The sequence below is a fragment of the Lactuca saligna genome, chromosome 5 (genome assembly GCF_052625555.1).
Source record: "Lactuca saligna cultivar CGN05327 chromosome 5, ASM5262555v1, whole genome shotgun sequence".
Classification (NCBI taxonomy): domain Eukaryota; kingdom Viridiplantae; phylum Streptophyta; class Magnoliopsida; order Asterales; family Asteraceae; genus Lactuca; species Lactuca saligna.
This window is the reverse complement of record NC_136421.1, coordinates 18776360-18803479: the sequence shown is the minus strand read 5'-3', so window position 1 is coordinate 18803479 and position 27120 is coordinate 18776360. Positions and strand designations below refer to the sequence as shown.

The following is a 27120-nucleotide window of genomic DNA, read 5'->3' as shown; positions in this document are numbered from 1 at the left end:
TATACACTGATTTCCCTGGGATCCTCTCTTAACACGTCGAGTATTCTCCTAACTCGACGAGTTCCACCTGGCATGAGTTGTGGGGCCACCACGACTCAACTCGCTGAGTCTCAAGAACAACTCGGCGAGTCCCAGCTTGACTCAATCCACCTGTCAACCCACTCTGACTCTCCCTGACTCACTGAGTCAAACCCTCAACTCGGCAAGACCACTCGCTATGTGGTGCTGGGCAATATTCATGCTACTCGCCGAGTCTGTTCTTCGGACTCGGCGAGTCCATGCCATGCAATGACTCAAACTCGCTCCCAAGGTCAGATCCGATCCACTAACTCATAGATCCAGTCCTTCCAAGCTTATTTAGCACGTAAAGTCACTATCTTGATGTACATACAACATCTATATGACCATATATGATGATTTAGTCCCAAATACCACAACTCAAGGTCATAAACTCCATTGCTCTTCATAAAGCTTGATGAGTGAGGCTCTCTGGACCTCTATAGATCCAGATCCAAAGCCTCAACATTAGAAAGGGACTATTTGGCTTCAAATCAACCCAACAAAGGCCACAAGAAACCCTAAATCCAAATATACTTCATAAAACAGAAGATGAGCTGAAATAATACCTCAAGTTCGAAGATCTGAGCTTCAATTCCACAGTATAGCAATCTCCTATGCTTCCTCTTGGTTATGACCTCCTTCTCCTTGCTAAATAACACCACAAATGTCAAGAATGGCTTCCTTTCTCTCTCAAAACGCTAAAGCACTCTAGGGTTTCTCTCTATGGATTGGTGAGCACAAATGACGGCCATAAGGCCCTTTAAATAGATCTCAAACCCCGGGAATTAGGGTTTCGTTACACAGCGTGGACTCGTCGAGTCCACACTTGGACTCGCCGTGTAGCACCTGGTTTCCGGTATGTGAATTTTATTTGAGTATTGCCCAATTTTAGCCTTGGACTCGGCGAGTCACTAGGTCCGATTCGCCGAGTAGGGACGAGACCCAGGACACGTTTAAGTTGGCGACTCGGCGAGTCCATATCCTGGACTCGGCGAGTCACCGCTGTTGGATGAAACCCTAAGTTTCAGGGGTTTGCTCCCTATTTAAACCCCATATCTGCCCCTTGCCAGCCCCCATTCACCACCAAAGCTCCCAACCCTCATCCTAAGCTTGTTTCTTGTGTAGTTGAGGCTCTTGTGTGCATTTTTGAAGGTTTTGAGGCAAGAAGGGAAGGAGATCAAGAGAAAGGAGAGCCATCCAAGCATCATTGTGTTTTTCAGCTGTATCATTGAGGTATATCTTGTTTTTCCCCTGTTTCTATGCTTAAGATTTCACTTAAGACACTCTTGAGCAATTCCTCAAGCTTGTTTGTGCTTAATGTTTCGTAATAAGCGGATTGGCCTTTAGATCTAGGCAAGATTGAGCTCCAGGAGCTCAGATCTGTTAGCTTTATGGCCCCATGTGGCTTGTTCATCCTAGATCTACCCTTTTGAGGCATTTTGAACCCTAAAATCCATATTAGTGAGTATCCACACGTAAAGTTGGAAACTTTACATGTGATTTGTGTCCTAGAAGTCCAGATCTATGAATGGCATGGACTGAAATCGAGTAAATCGGTGTATTTGGTGGATGTATGGCGACGACTCGGCGAGTCGTATGGGTGACTCGGCGAGTCTGGTTGCGAGTCACCGATTTGGTCCCTTCATGATGTATCGAGTTGAGCCGTGAGTCACAGGGGGTGACTCGGTGACTTGGGAGCTGAACTCACCCATGTTAGGACTCGGCGAGTCAATGCCCTGACTCGGCGAGTCCAAGGCAATCTTCATAGATCAAGAACAGACTCGGCGAGTTGTTCATACAACTCGGCGAGTCTTAGCATAAAGTGTTCTTCGGATGAAGATGAACTCGACGAGTTGTTCATACAACTCGGCGAGTAGGATGAAGAGGTTGAACGTCAGTTTAGAAGATGAACTCGTCGAGTCATAGCCCAACTCGACGAGTAGAATCAGAGACCCAGGACAATAGTTTGCTAGGGACTCGGCGAGTGGAGATCCACTCGGCGAGTCGGGTAAACTAATAGTTGACTTCGATTTGACTTAGGGCTAGACCAGGGGTAAAATGGTCTTTTTACCCAAAGGACAGTTAGCAGTATATGATTAAGTATATTGTGGGAATTACAGCCGGGGAGTTTCCGGAGCAGCAGCAGCAGTAGTAGGTGATCAATTCCCACACAGACCAGCAGCTATTTCGAGGTGAGTTTCTTTTCATTAGTAACGGGTCTAAGGCACCAAGGCTGGCCGGTATAGATGAGACGTTAGTATTATATTGTGGGCCGAGCCCGTATCTATTAGTCGAGTTGATTGTGATATATACCAGTATGATAGAACTGTTTATACTTGTTGTCTGCGTGATACTTGTATGATATGTGTTGACGGTTGGGTGTGGGCGAGGCCCGTATCCCTCCGAGAATGGAGTGTGGGCTAGGCCCGTATCTCCCAGGTAGCGAAGTGTGGGCGGGGCCCGTATCTTCACGAGTGTGGGAGGGGCCCGTATCTCTCAGAAAGTGAGGTGTGGGCGGGGCCCGTATCCTCACGAGTGTGGGCGGGGCCCGTATCTCCTAATTGCATGTTATTTGTTATATGTTGTATGGTATGGGGTATTATGGGGGAGCTCACTAAGCTTTGTGCTTACGGTTTCAGTTTTGGTTTCAGGTACCTCCTCAGCTAGGGGAAAGGAGCCGGCACGGTAGCAGCATGTCACACACACACTCTTCGGTTTCCGCATTTACGAGATTCACTGGGATTGTACTCTGATATTTGATGGATTGTATGGTTTGAATATTAAAACATGGTTTGCGATGTGTTATGGCGTGATCAAACAATGCTTTTATTTATTAATGTTTTCTAAAAGTAATATTTTAAAATGAAAATTTTTGGACATGAAAATTGGGTCGTTACAAGTTGGTATCAGAGCCCTGGTTTGAGGGATTCGGACACGCCTTCGGGAGTGTCTGAACTCAAATCGAGGGATTGAAAGATTTTCCAAAAGAAATTGTTCTTTAAAACCCGGAAAAGAGTCATAAGAAAGAGCGAAGTGTGTGACGTGCGCGACCGGCCGAGCTCAAGTAAGTATTCCCCATAGTACCCATACAAGTTTATGTTATGTTTATCAGCTTACGTAGAACTGCATGCTAGAATAGGGCTAAGGATCTAGGAGTGATGCCTTATGTGCCTGCTTATGTGTTACAGCTTTATGAATATTGCATGCTAGAATTGAGTAGACAGCAGTAGGATAGCCTGTTTAGGTTATGCCTGATAGTATGAGCTTAGCATCCTATGTTAAGTGTCGTTTCTTGTTATAAGGATAGCTTTGGCTTGAGTCTGTTTCCCCTTATCCGAATGCTGCTTGCTTCGTGCTTTGTGGGGTTCTGAGTAATGGGAGTTAGCCACTAGGTAAACACGTCACACCACATGTAATCAGGGTTGAATAATCCCAAAGTATTGGAACTGGCCCTATTGCGCAGCTCTTGTTTGAGTCCAACCGTTGTAGGGACGGATCTTTTACTTGAAGGATTATCTAATCCTCGTCCCATGTGATGGTGTTTAGGTGGTGGCTAACTGGCACTATGAGGAGACCTACAGCAGCTGAGGACCAATCGTGTTGAACTTGAGTTTTCCCTAGGGCAAGCCTAGGATGAGAATGACAGAGAGTAGCAGTAGTAAAGGGGATCTGGTGAAGTCGAGGAATTTCTCGGGGAAGGTACGGATAGATGTGAAAGGTAGTATGGGCCCGTACTACTGGAAGCAGAGGATCCGTACCCTAGCCAAGGAAGGCCAAGACGAGACCAAGGAACCTGTAAGTAGTTGAGATCCCTCAGAAAGTAGCAGTATCACTAATGATTATTATGATGTTTTGCAGAATGGTGGTACTTCGACCGAGACCGACAGATGGCGGGTCAGGAGAGGGGTCAGGTTCGGGATCAGGCACCGAGCCGATTGACGAGAGGCTACGTGAGTTCATCACGTCGGAGATTACCAGGGGCATCCTTGAGTCAACCCCCATCCTCTTTGGGTTGATCAAGGAAGGGATCATAGAGTTGATGGAGGATCGCCTACAGGCATTCAGGAGCGATTTAGCCCCTAGCCAGTCAGGATCTCGCACACTGTCCTTCAAGGACTTCAGGGGCAGTGGTGCGCCGGATTTCCATGGGGTGAAGGACCCCATTGTCGCCAGGCGGTGGATTGCGGATATCAAGTCCGCCCAGTTGACTAGCTTCTGCCCCGAGGGGTCGAAGGTGAGGTACGCAGCAGGGTGTTTACGGGACCGAGCCCGGGATTGGTGGGAGTCAGTGGGTGACTCGTTGGGAGCCTCGGCTATCGAGGCAATGACCTGGTCGGACTTTGTGGCTAGGTTCAGGGCAGAGTTTGCGCCGGCGGTCGAGCTTCAGCAGCTGGCCAGGGAGTTTCTAGACATGAGGCAGACGACAGAGACAGTGGCGGAGATCACCGCCAAGTTTCGTGAGAGGGCTTTATTGGTTCCCCAGTATGCCGGTGACGAGGACATGAGGAGGACTCGTTACCATGATATGCTACGAGCTGAAATCCGGGAGCATGTTAGTTTTTCGGCTTGCCCCACCCTGGACTCCATGATTTCCAGGGCTAGGGAGAGAGAGATAGATTTGGAGCACATCCGGAAACGGAAACTAGAGGACGGTCAGGCAGGAGGGGCTTCGGGGAAGAAGCCCAAGGGACCAAACGGTAGACCGAAAGGTCATTCAGGATCGAGCCGCTGCGGGAAGTGCGGCAGGACGCACGTGGGGATGTGTAGGATGGGATCAGGAGGCTGCTACAAGTGCGGCAAGACAGGGCACTTTAGCAGGGATTGTACTGCTCCAGTTTCAGCTATTCAGACATCCGAGTTGTTGTGTTTTCACTGCAACCAGAGGGGCCACAAGAAGGCCAATTGCCCCCAGTTGTCAGTTGTAGCGCCAGTGAAGGCGCCGGCTCCAGCGACCCTGCGGATCACGGACGGTCGGCAAGGCAAGGCAGAGGCTCCAGTAGTGAGGAGTCGGGCATTTCAGTTGACTGCCGAGGAGGCACGCGCCGCGCCCGATGTGGTGACGGGTATGATTCTTTCCTTCTATCTTTTGTTTTATGTTGTTATGATATTGATATGTGCTCCGTGTGTATGCATGTGTATTAGGATCGTTCCATGTGAACGGCATTCCGGTTCAGGTATTGTTCGACTCGGATGCATCCCGATCGTTCGTTTCCCTTGCTCTTAGCAAGAGATTTCATGAGACTTCAGGCGAGTTAGAATGCCCGTTAGAGGTAGAGATTGCTGACGATCGATCGGTGCGAGCATCGATGGTGTTTCGGGATTGTGTTCTGCGACTGTTTGAGGAGCGTTACCTGGTAGACTTGGTTCCCATCCTATTGCGTGGGAACAAGGTGATTATTGGTATGGATTGGTTGAGCCCTAATGGGGCAGTGATAGATTGCGCGCAGCAGCTAGTGCGAGTCAGGACCCCAAGCGGGGGAGAGTTAGTGATTCATGGAGAGCGACCGCAGTGTGGACCCACTGTATGTTCAGCAGCGAGGGCTAGGCGCTACCTTCAGCAGGGATGCGCGGGTTATGTCGCGTATGTGATGGATACCCGGGAAGCGGGTAAGGCGACCGTGAGCGAGGTCCCGGTGGTTCGAGATTTTGCAGATGTTTTCCCGGAGGAACTACCTGGGATACCTCCGGAGCGACAGGTGGAGTTCAGGATTGACCTCATTCCCGGTGCGGCTCCGATAGCCAAAGCACCATATCGGTTGGCTCCTCCCGAGATGCAGGAGTTGTCTACGCAGCTACAGGAGCTGCTGGACAAGGGATTTATTCAGCCGAGCAGTTCACCCTGGGGAGCCCCGATTCTGTTTGTAAGAAAGAAGGACGGGTCGCATCGGATGTGTATAGATTATCGGGAGCTGAACAAGGTAACGGTGAAGAACCGATACCCGCTTCCGAGGATTGACGACCTATTTGACCAGCTTCAGGGAGCATCTTGGTTCTCCAAGATTGACTTACGTTCGGGTTATCATCAGATGAGGGTCAGGGAGGAGGATATGCAGAAGACTGCGTTTCGGACGCGCTATGGTCATTACGAGTTCGTGGTGATGCCGTTTGGGCTCACCAATGCTCCTGCCGCGTTCATGGACCTCATGAACCGCGTGTGTAGACCGATGTTGGATCGGTCTGTGATAGTCTTTATCGATGATATCTTGGTCTATTCCAAGACTTGGGAGGAACACAAGGATCTGAGGGAGGTATTGGAGACCCTGAGGAGGGAGAGCTTGTATGCCAAGTTCTCCAAGTGTGAGTTTTGGTTGCGCGAGGTGCAATTCCTTGGGCACCTAGTCAACCAGAACGGGATTCTGGTTGATCTGGCCAAGGTCGAGGCCGTGATGAGATGGGAGGTCCCGAAGTCTCCATCTGAGATTCGGAGCTTCCTGGGATTGGCAGGCTACTATCGGAGGTTTATCCAAGATTTCTCCAAGATAGTCGTACCCCTGACGCGACTGACGAAGAAAGCTGTGGTCTTTCGGTGGGGACCCGAGCAGCAGGCTGCGTTTGAGATGCTGAGACAGAAATTGTGTGAGGCGCCTATCCTAGCCCTGCCTGAGGGCGTCGAGGATTTTGTGGTTTACTGCGATGCATCCATTTCGGGGTTGGGCGCAGTTCTGATGCAGAGAGGGCATGTCATTGCCTACGCTTCACGGCAGCTCAAGCCTCACGAGGCAAATTACCCGACGCACGATTTGGAGTTGGGGGCGGTGGTCTTTGCCCTCAAGATTTGGCGACATTACCTCTACGGGGTTCGGTGTACCATCTACACGGACCACAAGAGTTTGAGGTACCTCATGGACCAGCCGAATCTGAATATGAGGCAGCGACGATGGTTGGACGTGGTGAAGGATTATGATTGCGAGATCCTTTACCACCCGGGGAAGGCCAATGTGGTGGCCGATGCGCTTAGCCGCAAGACGGTGCCGATCAGGGACGTTTGTTTAAGGATGACCGTGGTGACTCCCCTGTTGGAGCAGATTCGGGAGGCTCAACAGGAGGCTATCAAGGAGGAGCATCGGAAGAGCGAGCGTGTGGTGGGTCAGGTTTCCTCCTTTGATTATGATGGCAGAGGACTTTTGACATTACACCGTAGGGTGTGGGTGCCGTATCACGGTGGCGTGCGTCAGATTTTGATGGAGGAGGCGCACAAGTCCCGATTTTCTATTCATCCCGGGGCGACGAAAATGTATAGGGATCTTCGTCCGGATTATTGGTGGCCTTGCATGAAGCGGGATGTGGCATGGTACGTCGAGCGGTGTTTGACCTGCAGGAAGGTCAAGGCCGAACATCAGAGACCGCATGGCAAGATGCAGCCGTTGGACATTCCACTGTGGAAATGGGAAGATATCACGATGGATTTTATCACAAAGCTTCCCAGGACCGCACGTGGAGTGGATTCGATTTGGGTCATCGTGGATAGATTGACCAAGAGTGCTCACTTTATTCCAATTCAGGAGAGCATATCGGCCGAAAAATTGGCCGACATCTATATCAGGGAGATTGTGGCACGGCATGGGGTGCCAGTATCGGTGATCTCGGACAGGGATGTGCATTTTACTTCCAGATTCTGGAAGAAATTTCATGACGAGTTGGGCACTCGTCTACATTTCAGCACCGCCTTTCACCCGCAGACAGATGGTCAGAGTGAGCGGACCATCCAGACTTTGGAGGACATGTTGCGGGCGTGTGTGTTGGATTTCGGTGGTAGCTGGGATACCTATCTTCCCTTGGCTGAGTTCTCCTACAACAACAGCTATCACGCGAGCATTGACCGACCACCGTTCGAGATGTTGTATGGGCGGAAGTGCAGAACCCCGATATGTTGGGGTGAGGTTGGCCAGAGAGTCATGGGAAGCACCAAGGTGGTGCTAGAGACGACCGAGAGGATCCAACAGGTTCGGAGCAGACTTCAGACTGCACAGAGTCGGCAGAAAAGCTACGCCGATAGACGTCGATCCGACTTGGAATTCCAAGTCGGGGATATGGTTCTCCTGAAAGTGTCGCCTTGGAAAGGTGTCATTCGATTCAGGAAGCGGGGCAAGTTGGGCCCAAGGTTCATCGGGCCGTTCAGGGTTGCAGCCCAGGTGGGCAAGGTGGCGTATAGGCTGGACCTGCCAGCCGAGCTCAGTCAGATCCACAGCACCTTTCATGTTTCGTAGCTGCGGAAGTGCCTGGTGGACGATTCAGCAGTAGTACCATTGGAGGATATTCAGGTTGACGACAGCTTGAATTACATTGAGCGCCCAGTCGCAATACTTGACAGAAAGACAAAGATGTTGAGAAACAAGAGGGTAGAACTAGTAAAGGTGCAATGGCAGCACCGCAAGGGTTCGGAATGGACTTGGGAACCGATGGACGAGATGATGGAGCATTACCCCGAGCTGTTTCAGGACCGGGCAGCAGACTTCGAGGACGAAGTCTAAAATAAGTGGGGGAGATTTGTAGCACCTGGTTTCCGGTATGTGAATTTTATTTGAGTATTGCCCAATTTTAACCTTTGACTCAGCGAGTCACTAGGTCCGACTCGCCGAGTAGGGACGAGACCCAGGACACGTTTAAGTTGGCGACTCGGCGAGTCCATATCCTGAACTCGGCGAGTCACCGTTGTTGGATGAAACCCTAAGTTTCAGGGGTTTGCTCCCTATTTAAACCCCATATCTGCCCCTTGCCAGCCCCCATTCACCCCCAGAGCTCCCAACCCTCGTCCTAAGCTTGTTTCTTGTGTAGTTGAGGCTCTTGTGTGCATTTTTGAAGGTTTTGAGGCAAGAAGGGAAGGAGATCAAGAGAAAGGAGAGCCATCCAAGCATCATTGTGTTTTTCAGCTGTATCATTGAGGTATATCTCGTTTTTCCCCTGTTTCTATGCTTAAGATTTCACTTAAGACACTCTTGAGCAATTCCTCAAGCTTGTTTGTGCTTAATGTTTCGTAATAAGCGGATTGGCCTTTAAGGCAAGATTGAGCTCCAGGAGCTCAGATCTGTTAGCTTTATGGCCCCATGTGGCTTGTTCATCCTAGATCTACCCTTTTGAGGCATTTTGAACCCTAAAATCCATATTAGTGAGTATCCACACGTAAAGTTGGAAACTTTACGTGTGATTTGTGTCCTAGAAGTCCAGATCTATGAATGGCATGGACTGAAATCGAGTAAATCGGTGTATTTGGTGGATGCATGGCGACGACTCGGCGAGTCGTATGGGTGACTCGGCGAGTCTGGTCGCGAGTCACCGATTTGGTCTCTTCATGATGTATCGAGTTGAGCCGTGAGTCACAGGGGGTGACTCGGTGACTTGGGAGCTGAACTCACCCATGTTAGGACTCGGCGAGTCAATGCCCTGACTCGGCGAGTCCAAGGCAATCTTCATAGATCAAGAACAGACTCGGCGAGTTGTTCATACAACTCGGCGAGTCTTAGCATAAAGTGTTCTTCAGATGAAGATGAACTCGACGAGTTGTTCATACAACTCGGCGAGTAGGATGAAGAGGTTGAACGTCAGTTTAGAAGATGAACTCGTCGAGTCATAGCCCAACTCGACGAGTAGAATTAGAGACCCAGGACAATAGTTTGCTAGGGACTCGGCGAGTGGAGATCCACTCGGCGAGTCGGGTAAACTAATAGTTGACTTCGATTTGACTTAGGGCTAGACCAGGGGTAAAATGGTCTTTTTACCAGTATATGATTAAGTATATTGTGGGAATTACAGCCGGGGAGTTTCCGGAGCAGCAGCAGCAGTAGTAGGTGATCAATTCCCACACAGACCAGCAGCTATTTCGAGGTGAGTTTCCTTTCATTAGTAACGGGTCTAAGGCACCAAGGTCGGCCCGTATAGATGAGACGTTAGTATTATAGTGTGGGCCGAGCCCGTATCTATTAGTCGAGTTGATTGTGATATATACCAGTATGATAGAACTGTTTATACTTGTTGTCTGCGTGATACTTGTATGATATGTGTTGACGGTTGGGTGTGGGCGAGGCCCGTATCCCTCCGAGAATGGAGTGTGGGCTAGGCCCGTATCTCCCAGGTAGCGAAGTGTGGGCGGGGCCCGTATCTTCACGAGTGTGGGCGGGGCCCGTATCTCTCAGAAAGTGAGGTGTGGGCGGGGCCCGTATCCTCACGAGTGTGGGCGGGGCCCGTATCTCCTAATTGCATGTTATTTGTTATATGTTGTATGGTATGGGGTATTATGGGTAAGCTCACTAAGCTTTGTGCTTACGGTTTCAGTTTTGGTTTCAGGTACCTCCTCAGCTACGGGAAAGGAGCCGGCACGGTAGCAGCATGTCACACACACACTCTTCGGTTTCCGCATTTACGAGATTCACTGGAATTGTACTCTGATATTTGATGGATTGTATGGTTTGAATATTAAAACATGGTTTGCGATGTATTATGGCGTGATCAAACAATGCTTTTATTTATTAATGTTTTCTAAAAGTAATATTTTAAAATGAAAATTTTTGGACATGAAAATTGGGTCGTTACACGTCGAGTCCAGACGCAAACCCGTGTCCAAAACCGCGATCCTACTCGGCGAGTTTGAGCTCCAACTCGCTGAGTCCACTCACAATTTCCAAAAATAAGCCAATAATAAATACCTGGAAAATTCGGACTGTTACAACCGGTATACCATATACCATTTAGGGCTATACTTAATTTAAAATGGACAAATTCATTGTAATCGGAATCTTATAGTAAATTTATTTTGAAATATATGTTTAAAGCCACAGGTGATAAATTTATACTAAAATAAGAAACATGTTTATTAAAAAGGGAATCTGATTAATCATATAACAATTCATTAAATATAAACTGATAAACCAATATATTTCTTATGGGACTTTTTTCTTGATTTTTTTATATTAAAATACTAAGTATTTTTTGAATAAAATGTTAGAATGAATAAATACTAGTTGTAAGACCCATGTATTATATGGGTTAATTAAAAAAAACTAAATATAAATATCAAAATATTTAAAAACTTTGAATTTATAAGAAAATAAGAAAAATATTGAATTATTATAATGGAAATATTTTTTATCTTTTAAATTTAAACAGATAATTTAAATAAATAAAAGAAACTAATGAGCTTTAATTTTATGAATTTTGAAATTAAAATGTAAGTTTGCTAATGAAATTGATATTTATTGCTATCTTTATAACAATTATTATATTAAAATGATGTCCTGTTGAATAATAATGATTTTAGGGATAATCTCATCAAATTTTTCGAAGTTGATTTAGGGCCTGTTCGATAAACGTATGACCGAGTCGAGTCAGATGTTTTTGGCTGACTCAGTCAGCAAAAGGCGTTTGGTAATCGAATTGTAGGCATCTGACTTAGTAAGAAGGAATCTGATTGGGATAGATACGGGAAAACAACTGACTGAGAAAAGTTCCACTTTACCCTTGCCCAACGTTTTCTTTCAGCGCCTCCATCATTCTCCATTTCACGACACCTCCTTCTCTTCGATTCTGCATCTGCCCACCACCGATGATCTGCTCCACAACCAACCTCCATCGACGGTCTCCTGCCTCTTCATCAGGTACGATCCATTGCCTCTTCATCGATGATCTCCATCCTTTTTCAGATTCTGATTTATGTTTTGTATGATTTCTTCAACTGATCATAATATAAATATAACCTAAACATAACATGGTTTAAATTCTGGATTTTGATTTGTTTCTTGTTCCGAAATTTTGATTTTTGAATCTAGGATTCTGATTTTCGTTTGAATTTCTGTTCAGCAAAATTTTGTTGTTTTATTCATGTTTGAACTTGATTAAAAGTTTCGATTTTTATTTGTTTTTGTCCATGTTTGCTGCAGAATTTTGTTGTTCAATTGCAAAACATATTTTTTAGTTGTTAAGTGCAAAAGAGATTTTTGATAAATAGCAATTTCTACTTCCAGGTTTCATGATTTTTTATGGGGGTAGATTAGTCTTTTGTCTAGAAAAGTAGACAAGATGCAGGGGAATCCATCCAAGAAAATGAGTCCATATTTGACTCTGGATTGCAAAAGATTTGCTTAAATTAGATGTCTTCTACTCATGAGTTTGGTGTTTTTGTTTCTGTTCATGTTTGATGTTTATGTTTTTGTTCTGTTCATATTAGGAAAATATTGATCTTAAATTGAATATTTGTTATTCTAGTGATAGTTTCAGAGTTCATACATACCTAACTGTTTGTTGTTCTAGTGATGAGTTTGAGGATTTTGATTCTTGATTGTTGTTGATTCATACAAGTTCTATAATTTTATAATTTTAGGATTTTGGTTTGGAATGAGTATGAGGAAAAAACTTTTCTTGAGGCATGTATACATGAACTAACCACTAATGATCGTAAGGGTAAAATGGTCATTTTGTATCAGTCAGCACATTCAGTCAGAAGTACAATCAAACAACATGATTTCTTACTCGTTCAGGATTTTTTATCCAGATAGAAATTTCCCAATCAGCAACTATCAAACGGAGCCGCAGTTGGTCTGGAAATGTATTTTTCTTTGGGGCGTAAAGTTAATATTGGCATGCTAAAAAGGATCGTAAGATTTTTTTTGTCCGGTTTTTAGCATGTCAACATCAACTATAATGTTTGACATGAACAATTGATCGGAGATGGTGAGGTGGCATGTGTTTATGGAGAAGATGATGAATAGGGACGACAATAACTATAGTCAAGATTGGAGGATGTAAGATGCTGGTTTTTTTTGTTGCGGGTGCGATGGCAATTCCAAAAAAAACTGTAGTGCCTCAATGAATTTCTCTCTTGATTTTATTTGAACGCCACTATAAAGTAAACCTATAAACAACCATAAAGAAACAAAGGACCTTTGTTTTTTTTTTTTTTTTTTTAACTATGATTTTATATAGTTTATTGAGTTATAACTCAATACTCAGAACAATCCTTCAACATACGACCTTAACTTAACTTTAGCTCAAACAAAACAAACCATAAACCATAAAATAAAGTAGGCTCTACCCATTTGAAAGAAACTGACTCTATCCACCCATTCAAGTTTCAAGCCATGCCTCCACTTGTTGCTGTGCGGATTATCTGAAACAAAGCTGTTACAAACCAAAACCATAATCAGTTACAAAATCACAAAAATAATGATCCTTTACTCTTTATTCGGTTGGTTTATTCAGTCTATAAAACACTTCATCCATTCAACAAACCCCTTATTCATATGTTTTTGAACTATTCATGCTTTTTCATTCTAAAAAGTATACATGTGTAGATATATAAAACAAAACGAAAAAAAAAAAAAAAGAGATTGGAAAAGTTTAAACAAGAGAGAAACTTACAGGATCCTATCACCACAAATATGAAGAAACCAAGCACAATAGGCCCCACAGGGTAAGAGTCCTTTTTCTTTGTTGTAGTTTCAGGAACAGAGCCACGCTTCTTGATGTTCTTCTCAAACCTCTCCACCTTTCTATCAGCCAAACGCTTGGATGTAGTCTACAATTTCAATTTTCTCTTTTTAGTGAATTAGAATAAAGCATAAATTGAAATGAAAACCTTTAGCATATTGAATTGATGTGACATGGCAAAATACCAGCAATATGTTTTATGTTTTTTTCTAGGTTATCCCTTCATATTATGATCATAACACATCATAGAATCGGTATCGTATGCTGATTCAATTTCAGAATATACTCATTCGCAGACTTCTCTAATCGAATACTTTTAGTCTTTTAGGAGTTAAATTAGTTTCAAAGAAAAATCACTACGTCTGGATTTCAGATGTGAAATATTCCTAAATCAAGATATATTCTTTCGATCACCAACGAAAGCGATGACTTTAGTTATCAGGATATATCTACTATTGGATCGAAAAAAATATAAATGGACATGCTAAAAAAAACCTAACATCCTCCTTTAAGAAAATCCCAATTTCGAACAGATCCGATCGGTGTTACCCAGATCTAAACCAATCTCACATGCAAATCCATCAAGCCACTGGATCGGAAAGCCCTAACGCGACATAAATAGTTATCGACTACAAACAGCGCAGAAGATCAAAAAGAGACGCAATCAGAAAAGATCGGGGAACTTCAACTGTAAGGATTGAAACACCCCAAATTCAAGAAACAGGAGATAAACGGTTACCATTGTAGCTTCGAAGGATCGGATCTGCTAATCTTTGATCGATCTCGAGAGATTGGAGAGAAGTTATGAAGAGTTTGTGGGTTGTATGTTCTTCCTAACTCTTTCAGAAACCAGCGCCTGCGATTTAGAGGAGGTTCTCATATACGGTGGACCGTCTTATTATACCGCATTACACACGTAGACACAATAAAACCACGCGTATTCACGAAACTAGTTTCTAATGTTAAAATAAAAAAAATAAAAATAAATAAATAAATAAGTCCCAGGTTTTTTTTTCAACTGACACTTTTGGTCAATAATATTTTATTCTCGAATTTTTGTTCCAATATCGACTGATTATATTTTTAGTCCAAATAAATAAATATCGGCTTGGGTTTGGAGTTGTCTGTATGTACTCGCTCTGCTCACCGCAATTCATTTCCAATCAAATGCATATCGATGATGTATAAGCCGGCTCCATCTATTCGGCTTAGGCTAAAAACGGTTACATCATCGACTTTTATTGGTATGTGTTGCTCTTTTGCCTCTCCAATACCATACCTAAGTAGATTAAAGGAACACATAGTGTCAACAACCATGTGTGTTTTCGATCAGAGAAGAAGATGAACAATTGGAAGAGGGAAAGATTGTCTGTTATGATGTTGATACGCTATCGTCTCTCTCTTCTTCTACATCTGGTACGACCATACCACAACATCCAATCGAACATTATTGGACCCCCTCTACTAAGTCCAAGCAAGTCACTTGGGGTAGTTCCATGCACCCTATCTACACTTTCTCCTCTCTTGAAGACTTTTGGAGGTACGTTTTATATCTTTTTCACGTTTCTAGGGTTTAGGCTTTAGGGATGAAACGAAAACTACAACCGATTTCTGAATGGAGTAGCAAAAGCTTGGTATGTTGTAAACTTTTTCGTTACATGTATTGATTATGTGTAAATAGTATCATGTGTGACTAAACTAGTTAAAACTTAGCTAAATTTTGTAGAAAGGGGTGAGTAATTAAATAGAGTTGAATGTTCTTTTTCATATATGTATGTATCCTGGTGCTCATTATTCAATTTACATTTGTGCAAGGCATAACTAAACCTTCAAAGAAACCGTTGAGCAAGAAATCGGAGGATAGGTTTAACACATTTCAAAAACCATCTAAAAAGCATTTTAAACCGCTTCAAGAATCAAATGGCGCCATGTTGGAAGATGTTCAACCAATTCATCTTCAAAACGATGTCCCCGACTTCCTCACAAGTTTCAAGACTTCAATAACTTTATACAAAATTGCTTTTCAATGTGCATATACAAGTATTCATGCAGGATTTTGTGTTTAGGTTACAGGAGATCACTCAACATACTCAGGTTATTCTCATAGTTGTGATACTTTCTTATTTGCACATGTAAGAACAAATCATCTCCTACGTTTGATCATGTATACTTTATATTTTATGTTTTGGCTTTTGAATTTAGGATTTTTCTTGGTCACTGACTTCTTTGGAGAGGAATTCATTGATTGTGGAACTATGTAGGGCGCTACAAGAAAAACGGTTACTTAGCGGTTTCATGTAATGGGGGACTCAATCAAATGTATTATGCTGTGAGTATATTCTCTGCATAGCTTTGAACTCCCACAATATCAAATACTCGAATCATTATGTTGACAATTTCTTCACGAAAGTGTTAACTAATTATGAAAAAAAAATAGAAATTAGGGATTGTTGATGTTGGTTAACACAACAAAAAGAGCGTGTAATCTATATACTTTTGTACTTCAATTTTTATGACAAATTCATAAATGATATTTTTTATTTGAGCTTGATTAATGACAGTAGAATCCTTTAATTTTGTGGGGTGATGAATTTGAATAATGTAATTACTCAATTTTGCATTCTCATCATTTGTGTGACATCCCCCATTTTTCATAACCAATTAAAATATTTTCTTTACACTTTAATAAATTGAGATACGAAAATTCTCAGTTATATAAAACATTTTTGGGATAACAAAAGTTATTTCATTTTATTAAAACATCGACGATGCCATTGTTCATATCTAAATATACATTACAACGTAAAAATAATAGGTCCTGGACCTACTTATTACATTCACATCCCTTTATTCCACTCAACATCCTAACTAGACGTCGGCAACCTTACATCTGCTACGTGTGATGCACATAAAATGAGTAGGCTATGTTTGGGAAACCTGGTGAGATGCATAGGGATTTCAAGCCCATAATATATTACTGATAATACATAATAACATTCCTGCATATAAACAATATAGGTATAATCTGATATAAAACCACCTACCCTGCACAATCAGTTCTCACAAATCCTAAGGCAACGATTATCTGGAGGAATCACCCAACCTGATAAATTGTTTGAGCAACTGTTTTAATACACAACTTGTAACATCCATAAAAATCGCAATAAATTTAAACTTTTTAAAACAACCCCAAATCATAGAATGTTTACAAAATCATTGTTTTCAAAGTATTGTTCCATATCAGAGTATCCCATAGATCAAAAGTACATAAAACATAGGATGTGTACGGTCACGTCTTCACCTTCCCGCGATCATCAGAAGTACCTGAAACAATAACTAAAAGCTGTAAACCAAAGCTTAGTGAGTTTCCCCCAAAGTACCAACGCATAAACAAATAACATATACAAAAGCATGTGGGGTCCAACCAACTATCGGATTGGAATACCCCAGGCCCAGTCACCCTCTGGGTCCAGTCATCCTCGGGATGGAATACCCTAGGTGGAATGCCAATATACAATAGGTCCAATCAACCATCAAGTTGGAATACCACAAGCCTAGTCAACCATCGGGTTGGAATTCCAATATACAACGGGTCCAGTCATCCTCGGGATGGAATATCCTCAGGTCTAATCAACCATCAGGTTGGAATGCCCCCAGTCTGTAGGCCCACGTACATAACAGTAAATCCTCAACCACCAACCAAAATATGTACACATATAACAGTTGAACATATAATCAGTCAACAGACAATCAGACAGATTTACATATCACTAAGCATAGCATCATCCTATATATCAGGATTGTAACAACCTAAAATTTATAGGAAAATTTTCATTAAATAATTAATACTATAAACAATATTTGTTTCCAAAAATCTCATTATATAACTACATTGTTTAAAAGATTAGAGTATTCAAATACTAAGTGTAGAAATATCATGGATTGCACGTTGCGCCATCGAGTCGGGCCCTTGCTCTTAGAACCAGAAGTACCTGAAATACCCAACAAAACTGTAAGCACACGCTTAGTGAGTTTCCAGAAAACACATAACCATATATTGCCATCCACACATAAACATAAATTTACCATGGACTCCCTTCATGGTCTTCATTTGGACTGTCGTGGGCTACCCCCATGGTCTTGTCTCCCAATGTCGTGGGCTCCCCTTAATGTCTTTCCAAGTGTCATGGGCTCCCCACATGACCTTCACATAAGTCTATGCAAACCATAGCATAATCAATTACTAACATCTCATAAAAAATAATGGGTCGGCCTTGGTGCCTTCGAACCATGGGAGTAGTGAGAAGACTCACCTCAATCTGCTGAACACAATAGCTGCTTGAATAACAGCCTGAAACCTCACACTGAACAATAATACAAATAACCCTAAATTAGGATTATAATTCCATCTAGTCAAAGAGTCCAAACACTAAAGCCTAATCTCTTCCATGGTGGCCCAAAAGTCGTTCCTTTACTAATGGGATTAGGATCCAAGATAAAAGCTATTAATGGGCCTCATGGCCCAACAAGCCTAACCAATACAACTATGGCCTAAAATAGAATAATAGTCCACTTAACTCTAAATGGGACCAGACCCCAAACAGAATAAGGCCCAATAAGCTCACAAGCCTACACGAAGCCCAAACCCATCTGAGGTGCGTACGCCCGGCATACCCCTCCAGTACGCTTGGCGTACTGATCCCCTTGGTTGTACGCACAGCGTACATGATATTATGCTTGACGTACAAGCTGATTATACACCACGACCATTAAGTGCTTAATACTTGGAATTTCAACGTTAAACTTCATATTTGAGTCCATTAAGATGTCCTAGGGCATAAAGTTGGCAACTTTATGCCCTTCCATGCCATAAGGGTCCCTAATACTCTATTATTCCCATTAACACCTCATTTAATACTTCAAGCTCATGCATGGAATCAAAACAACCTTCAAGATGGCACCTTTATGCATCTAACATGATCAAGGAGCTTAGATCTAACCATCCTAGTCTCTGGAGGTGCTCAACTCACAAGAGAGGGTCCAATAACCAAAAAGGGACTCCATAACAAAACTCTAACTCAAACTAACAAAATAGATGACAAGGTTATGACTTTATACCTCCAAAAGTTCCTCATTATGAACTAGATGCAGGATCTAGAAGCTTAAAGACACCCAAGACTTACTCACCATGTAACATCCAAATTCAAGTATTCTTTGAGAACCTTGATATATTGATCTATTGTCTATTTTAGCCCTTATTATAAAAAGAGTAAAAAACAAGTACGCGAGGTGTACCGGAGGTGTACGCTTAGCGTACTCGTCAGTTTGCATGTGACGCGGAGACCACCTAGTATGTTGGGCGGACCCGTAAGTGCACTCGGCGTACTAGGCCCAGAGTGCAACCCTAATTTGGGGTGAGTCCCATATATAAGGGATATGATGGCCTTATTTATGGCCACCATTCCCAAAGAGAAAACCCTAAGAGTGTTGTAACCTTCGTTCTAAATCTTGTGTACGTGTGATTGAGCCTTGAGAGTGTTTGTGTGATTTTGAAGAGAAGAGAAGGTCTTGAAGAAGAAGGAGTTGGAGCCCAAGCTTCTAGATCCGAGCAAATCTGAGTGGGAAGCTTCTTATTAAGGTATAAAGATTCAGACTTTGCCTATCCTTTGTCATGAGCATGTTATTTGAGTATATTAGGGTTTTGTCCCAAAAGATGGAGACTTTATGAGATAATGAACTCCATAGACCTTGATCTGCCCCTTTTCAGTGTATTGTGTGTAGTAGAGTCATAAAAATCCAATCTTAGGCATTAGGAGTGAGCCATGCATGAGTTATGAGCTTCTTAATGAAAAGGAATGGTTGTTTTGAGTGTTTGTGACATAATCAGACATGTAAAGGCTTAAAGTCACTGACTTTATGGACTAAGAGACGTTAGGGAGTCCAGATCTGAGATATGAGCCTGATTCTTAACTGATTAAGACCAAAAATGAGAGGAGTGTGAAACTGGGGCGTGCGTTGGGTGTAATCCCAGTACGCGCGGCATAGGGGTCTAGCATCCCCGATGTCTGCATGGCAGCCAAGTATGCTCATCGTAGAGACCGAGTACGTGCAACGTACTCCCTGTCATTAACTTAGGTTGACTTTTAGGGTTTGGTCAAATTATGGACTATTAAGCCTATGGAAGGGTAAAATGGTCTTTTCAACCTTCTGTGAGTGTAGAAGGGTTATTCTAGTTCTTGGGAGCCGATATTAATTAGAGATCATTATTATGTGTTAGGCGGAGGCTAGACCGGTGGGTAGAGTTCGAGATTTCCGAGTTCGAGGTTTCATTTGCTAGCTTACGAGGTGAGTCTTCTCACTATACTTACCTTGTGTGGTAACTTTATGTGTGACCAGAGGGTCTTATGTGAATGAGTTGTACTTTGAGATATCATGTTATTTGTTCTGTGATATGCTTACTGTGTATTATATTAAGCTGCTGAGTTGAGGGACCGGAGGGTCCATCTGAGTTGTAGGACCAGAGGGTCTCACTGAGACACATTGACCGGAGTGTCTTATTGAGTTATAGCCTCAAGTGGATAATGTGATGTGTGTGGTATTTTGGGGAACTCACTAAGCTTTATGCTTACCATGTTATGTGTTTTGTGTTTCAGGTAGTTCTGAGGATCGCGGCAAGGCACCAACATGATTGTACACACTGGCGGGAGATTGTTTTTATGATTCTGGGATTGTGTTTTATTTTTTGACATTTGAGACTTATATGATTTTGATAATTATGAAATGAGTTTATTTGTGTTCGAAAATAAAAAAAATTGTTTGAAAATTTACGTCGTTACAAGTTGGTATCAGAGCCTTGGTTTGAGGGATCCGGATGCACCCTTGGGTGTGTTTGGACTCAAACTGAGGATTTGAGAAAGATTTTCAAAGAGATAAATTTTTCTAAAAATGAGAAAGAGTTTAAGAGAAGACGAGTCGGAGCAGTGTGTACAATCAGCCAGAGCCCAAGCGGTGATTTCCCAAAATACCCTCATCTTGTGTTACGAGATATTTTATGAGATATATTGCATTCATGAGAATAGGCTAGGTAAATCATATGTTAGGACTATGGTGGCCTGATTTGTGATGCCTTAGCCTAGGGATTTCTGCTATCAGTAAATTGCTTTGAGTATGAGTATCTAGTAGGAATGAGCCATTGAGAGGACTACTGTGAGAGTAGCTTGGGAGGCATAGACTACTTGTTATTGGAATCTGAGGAGGAGGCCTTGGGGTGAACACTGATGTGGTGTGGAAGTTAGTATTGGGTCCGTACTACTGGAAACACCGGATCAGTGAGCGGTCAAAGTAAGAATCCTTAGGATGTTAAGGAACAAGTAAGGGCAAGTGATCAAGTGTGAGTATGCTTGAGCAAGTCTCTGATGCTTTTGTATTGTTTTTCAGAGACATCATGGTGGGTACGCGCCACAACCCTGGAGCCAGTGGGAGTGGTGATGAGGAGATACGAAGGATGATCCACGAGGAGGTGGCTGCAGTTATCCGAGCAGAGATTCCAGAGATATTTTGGTCTATCAAGACCACCTTGATATAGAAGTTCGATGAGCGATACACTGCTATCACTGAGGCTGCTGCTGTCACGGCCACTGCAGTCATCGTCGTTGCTAGGCCTCTGGGAGGTGACTCATTGTTGTTCTGAGATTTCAGCAACACGAAGTCACCAGAGTTTGATGGGATGCAGTATCCGATTGCTGCAATGAGGTGGATCTCCGATATCGATGGGTGTTTTTACACGTGTTCATGACTCGACCATTTGAGAGTTCAGTTTTCACTGAACCAGCTTCACTTGGGGGTGAAGGGCTGGTGGAAGTTTGTGACAGTTGGTTTTACCCTTGCAGATCATGTTGCAGTGTCATGGGAGAGGTTTGTTCGGGTGTTCCGAGATGAGTATGTTCCCGCGGTGGAGAGGGAACGTTTGGCACATGAGTTTCTGTCTATCAAGCAGAAGACATAATCAGTGACTGAGATTTCAAGGATGTTCCATGAGAGGGCGATGTTTTTCCCTGAGCACGTGTCCACTGAGCAAGCACGTGTGAGCCGATACATGAGCATACTGAGGAAGGACATACGAGAGTTCGTGGCGAACTCGTCATATAGGATATGGGCCGAGCTTCAGGCCAATGCCAGGAGGAGAGAGATTGAGCTTGATTTGCAGACCAGGGAGGAGGAGGAGGAGGAGTCCCGAGGGAGGGACCGAAGACCAGTACAGCCGAAGCTATCAACGAAGTGGGCCAGGCCCGCTGATTCCAGAGTTGGGGACCAGAAGGGTCGCACTTGTGGCAAGTGCGACAAAAGTCACGAGGGTTCTTGTCGTATGGGGATCTGCTACAAATGTGGAAAGGAGGGGCACATGGCGAAGGATTGACCCAAGGGATTATCGGTTTGCTTTCATTGCAACCAGACCGGCCACCGGAAGGCCGAGTGCCCTCATCTCGTGTAGGGATCACCCAAGAGATCTGCACCTACTTCTGTGCATGCTACCGAGATTCGGCCAAAGAAGGCCGAGGCACCGAAAGTTTGTGGGAAAGCCTTTCAGTTAACAGTGGAAGAGGTCCGTGCAACACCCGATGTTGTGGCTGTTGGATTAGTGTCTAATCCTATAACTATATTTGGTAGGTATTTGATGGTTGTGCATGGTCCTTTTGGGTTGCCTTCACTAAAGAAACTTGATAGGATGATTTATGAGGAGAGAGGTTAATTATGATTTATTAATATATTATATGAATAATATATTAAAGAAGAAATCATATTGTTTAATTAATATTAGCCAAGAATTAATTAAGAATTAGTTTTGTGCTAAAAGAGATTAATTAAACTTAGGGGACTAGAATTGTAATTATAAGATAATTACAATTGGGCTATGGATCACCTTGGAACATAGGTTTGACAAATTCTATGGGAAGCCCATAAGGAATTCGTCCAAGGGGTGTTCTAAAGAGAGTCTATGGGCTGCTTGGAGCCTAAGCAGTCAAATTAGGGTTTCCTTGTTTGATAACCCTAATAGCCTTACTATAAAAAGACCCCTATAGCCCCAAAAATGGGGCTAACTCTTCTGGAAGAACCCTAGGACGGTTTTTGTTGCTCCTCCACTCTCTCATAAGTCATTCTTTCGCTTGTGGTGTTTGTAAAACATTAGACGAGTGACACTTGTGACTCTAAGCTCCAAGACAAGAAGATTCAAGCTATTCTTGAAGAGGTAATCATCTAGATCTTATTATTATATGTTAATTTAGAAATACATATGCTAGATTAGGGTTCATGAGTATTGGATGAATTGCATGTACAATAGAGAAACCTAGATCCAAACATTAGGGTTTGTATGAGCACATAGGATGTTCTTTCGTATAAAACCCATCAGTGGTATTAATGCAACTGTGAACTGTAAAAGATCAGGAAATCGAAAAGTTTTGCTGCCTGGGGCATGAAATCAACGAATTCAGAAGCCCAACTCGACGAGTTTTTAGTTCTGTTGCCGGGATTTTCGATTTTTCTGCCAGGTTTTGTTGAGGATAATTGCCAAAACTCGTTTTTCTTGCCTAAATCGGATTTTTTTAAGTTTGGAATGGTTATCTTCATCAAAATTGATGGATTTGGTTAAATATGGATAATATAGGATTATTATAAGTCAAATATTTGACCTAGTAAGTTTGAAAAGTTTCAATTTACACCCTTTAGGTTTTATAGTTTAAATTTGAACTTTAAAAGTTTTAGTTTATGAAATTCAAATAGTTAAACCCTAATATTTTGAAAAAGTTCAAAACTTACCCTCATGTTTTGGAATTTAAAATTTTGATTAAAAAGTTTGATTTTGAAATATTAAATTCTAAAAGCTCTAAGTTTTGAAATGTTCAAATTACACCCTCATGGTTTTATTAAATTAATTAAGTGTATAATTAAAAGAGAGTTAATAAATCCATAGTGATATGGTTTTTATTTAACTAAATTAAAAGTGTAACTTATTAAATTAGACCACCTAGTATTTTAAAAGTGTAAAATACACCCTTATACTATATATAAAATTAAAAGTCTAATATTATATATGCATAACTTAAATGCTAGTCTTACCGTTAGTAGGCCTCATTCACGAAGCCGATCTATAAGGGGGTATAAGGTTATGGCCTATAAAATGGTCGTTTAATGGGTGTCCACTCTCACCCACCGCTTCCTTGATTGGTGGAGGGTCGTTAGCCGAATGGGTATGATAGGGAAAACCCTTTCCATTAAAAGTATAATGAATTATGAAGTAACTAAATGTTTTACAAAATTCCCAATCTTAGTTACTTTAGGAAAAAGTGAATTTGATGCAATTCCATGAAATTACACTTTGTACCCTTGCGAAGATGCTAGTGGAGCGTGTGTGGTTAACCGGCACACTAAATGGGCTCTAAGAAAAGGTGGAAAAAGGTGACTCGATGTTTGTCATAGTTCGATGGAGTGTGTGTGGTTAACCGGCACATCGAATAGGTGTCTGTAACATTGAGGGTACCATGTATATATACATGCTTATTCACAACTTGTTTTGTGATCCTCGGCATCCCAGTCAAAAATCGAGGGGCATATCAAGATTTAAACATGCCATTGAAAAGTTCAATGAATCTCAAAAGATCTAGGAGTTTTCAATACATTTAAAACTTAATCTCAATTTCGTTTTTCATGGTGGAAAATTAGTGAATCGCCATTCACTTACCTTCAAATGTTCTGCAAGTTGGATTACGGCATCCCTCTTCCAATTTGTAGGATATTGTGTTGGATCTTAGCCTTAATATCTCATTTGGTTGTTTTATTAAGGAATCAATCAATCAACTAACTTGGATTTTCTCTCGTTTTATAGATGTCAAAGTATGACAATTATGGTCTTCCCAAATCCCTTGGAACAAGCTTTCCACATGAAGATGATATTCCACAATTCGATCGAGGAACAAGAAATCATGCTTCACTTCCTCCACCTCCTCGTATTGTTCTCCCTAACCCACAAGTTCGAAGGCTTGAAAAGCTCAAGCTCACTCAAGCACTTTTGGCAAGTAAACATGAAGAAGGAAAGTCAGTGTGTGCCCACGTCTTAGAGATGAAGCTGCACATTGATAGGTTAAGAATGTTAGGAGTCATTGTCTGTGAGAAGCTGGCTATTGACTGGGTTCTTCAATCGCTTCCCGACTCATATAGTGAGTTCGTAAGAGAATTCTATATGATAAACCACAACGTAACCCTTATCGATCTCACCTATTTGCTTGTTGCTGCTGAATCAACAATGATTTAGCGCACTGGAGAAGCAAAGTTGATTGGTAGATCTGCCTTCCAAACCTCCATGGACATAGGCAATGGCAACGAAAGGTATGCCATGGTCGAAAATTTTGACCACGAGAGAAAGGCAAGGTCTGAGGTAGTTCCGTGTGCTGTTCCAAAGGAATCAATTTGCTTTTATTTCCAAAAGAAGGGGCATTGGAGACGAAGCTTCCATGTCTACCTGAGAGATCTAAGAGATGGGAAAGTCAAGAAGTATGGCTCTATTTCAGGTAAAGTCCATTAACTAACTCTATAAGTTCCTATTTTTTGATTCTTAATGTATGATGTGATAAGATTACATTTGATGTTTGTATAATTGGAGAAAAGAGAGGAAGCTTAAAGGAAGAAGTAAGTTGAGTCTGATCGCGAAGAAATGGATTTCGATTGCATGATTTGATGATCAAATTTTTGGAGCTGCTACTTTTAGAGTTATGATAGATTGCTTAGGAATATGTAATAGCGTAGCTTTCATTTAAATTGCATTGTAAGGACAAGTTTGTCCGCACCTTTTATAAATAAAATAAATTTTGTTTTTGTCTTATTTATTTATTTCCTTGCATTTCCATGTATGAAAAATTGACGTTTGTGCATTTCTAGTTTTAGCAGTGTTGAAATGGATGTGATTCTTAGTTATGTTATTTGTGGAAATTTTGAGAACTCACCAAATAAGGAAAGATTCTTGGTGCCCAAGTTTCAATTGGACAGAAACTCGGAATCATACAACTAGTATTGTATGATGAATGAGAACCTTCATATTTGGAAAATGAAGACTAATTCCTTGACAAAAAGTCAAGTGAAGGACAAGGAGAACTGGTGCACAATGTTGTGCACTAGTTAAGTCCACTACAAAGAACAATAATATTATTCATCATTATTTACTAAAAGTCTGGTAAATGTGGTTATGCTTACAAGATTAAGTGTAATTTTGAATCATTGAAAAGTTTCAATGCATGGTAGAACGAATAAGAAGAATCAGTTAGGTAGAAAGATAAAAGTTTCTCCAATCTAAGAAGAAGGGAGAGTAATTTTGTATCGTATTTTATGATCATCTTGTTGATTATAAAATTGTATCACAATTAATCCTCTAAGGACATCTTAGTGCACTAGTATGGCTAAGAAGCGGAATTGGAAATTGTTGAAATTGTTAAATCAAAACAATGAGCCATACTCCGTTGAAAAATCAAGTCTTAGAGTCATACTCTAAAATTATGAATCGAGTGACATATCTTAAGAAGTTCTAACACACTCTTCAAATGTGAAGTAGAATATTGTTTTACTTACTATTGCACGTTTGAAATTGGTAGATTGTGATGTCTTGGACGAGACAAAGACCAATTAATACCAATTGTGTATAGTGTTTGTCTTGATAAAAATCCACACTAACTCTTGAGTATTTGTTTGTCAATAAATGTTTTCTTGAGAATAGCATCTCATATGTCAAGAGGTCAGTGGGAGTCTAAATGATCTTGAAAATTTTCAAGAACTAATCAAGAGTAAACCTATTATTAAACACTAGCACACGACTTGAGGTTTGTAACCCATCGTGTTGACATATTCTTGTTTCTGTGCAAATCTAGTTAAGTTGATTATGCATATGGGTTCTACGCGTTCCTAATAGACTACATAAGGCAAGCACCTTGTTTAATGAAAGTACATTATCTGGCATAGGTGAGCTGTTAAATAACTTGGAAGCAATGGTGGGACCCTTGATGGCAAAGAATCAAGTGTGAACAAGTTTTGTCCATAAGAGTTTGGATTTGTCACAATTACTGTCTTATGATTATGGTTATGATAAATTCACATGGATAGGAACACATACACCATAAAATCTAAGTGTCATAAGGTTTCTCTCCTTCATGAAAACGATTGTGAGGAAACGCTTTCACTAAGAGAAATTTTAAGGAGGCAGCGATTATGTAAATTGCATTCTCAAATTCGATTATGATTACGGCAACCCTCTTCATAGTTCGAATTGTGAGATTTAGCGATTAGTCTGAACATTTGGGACTTAGTAATATAAGTTCTGAAATAGTTTAGACACACATGTAAGCTATCTAAGGAAAGGTGTATGAGTTCGAGAAGCTTAGATAAAGGCTTATCGAAGCATATCATATTAGAAAAGATGAACTTTAGAAGTCAATAAGTATTGTTTTCTAGAAGTTTAGTTGTTTTCTGAATACGTGTCAAAGCTAGTGGGAACATAAATGTTTTGCTGGAATGAATATAATCATCATGTTAGTGGGAGTATGATTATTATTTTAAGTGTTGAAAGTTAGCAATATTAATTATAGAAAACAAAAGTTTCCCTGT

At 41.8% G+C, this 27120-nt stretch overlaps 1 protein-coding gene across 1 annotated transcript; it reads right to left on the bottom strand.

Annotated features, from left to right (window-relative positions):
* Window positions 1-12918: 12918 nt before the first annotated feature.
* Window positions 12919-14369, bottom strand: LOC144997432 (uncharacterized). The gene is made up of 3 exons (XM_078957341.1): window positions 14216-14369; window positions 13408-13564; window positions 12919-13167 (listed from the first exon to the last, which is right to left on the bottom strand). Exons 1-3 carry the CDS (start codon window positions 14216-14218, stop codon window positions 13121-13123), a joined length of 207 nt encoding a protein of 68 aa, XP_078813467.1. The 5' UTR covers window positions 14219-14369; the 3' UTR covers window positions 12919-13120.
* Between the last annotated feature and the right edge of the window lie 12751 nt (window positions 14370-27120).

Bases quoted from the DNA above. Each gene is read 5' to 3' on its own strand.
- LOC144997432 (XM_078957341.1), bottom strand. The intron at 13,168-13,407 runs GTAAGTTTCTCT...GGTTTGTAACAG, and splicing joins ATTTGTGGTGATAGGATCCT to CTTTGTTTCAGATAATCCGC.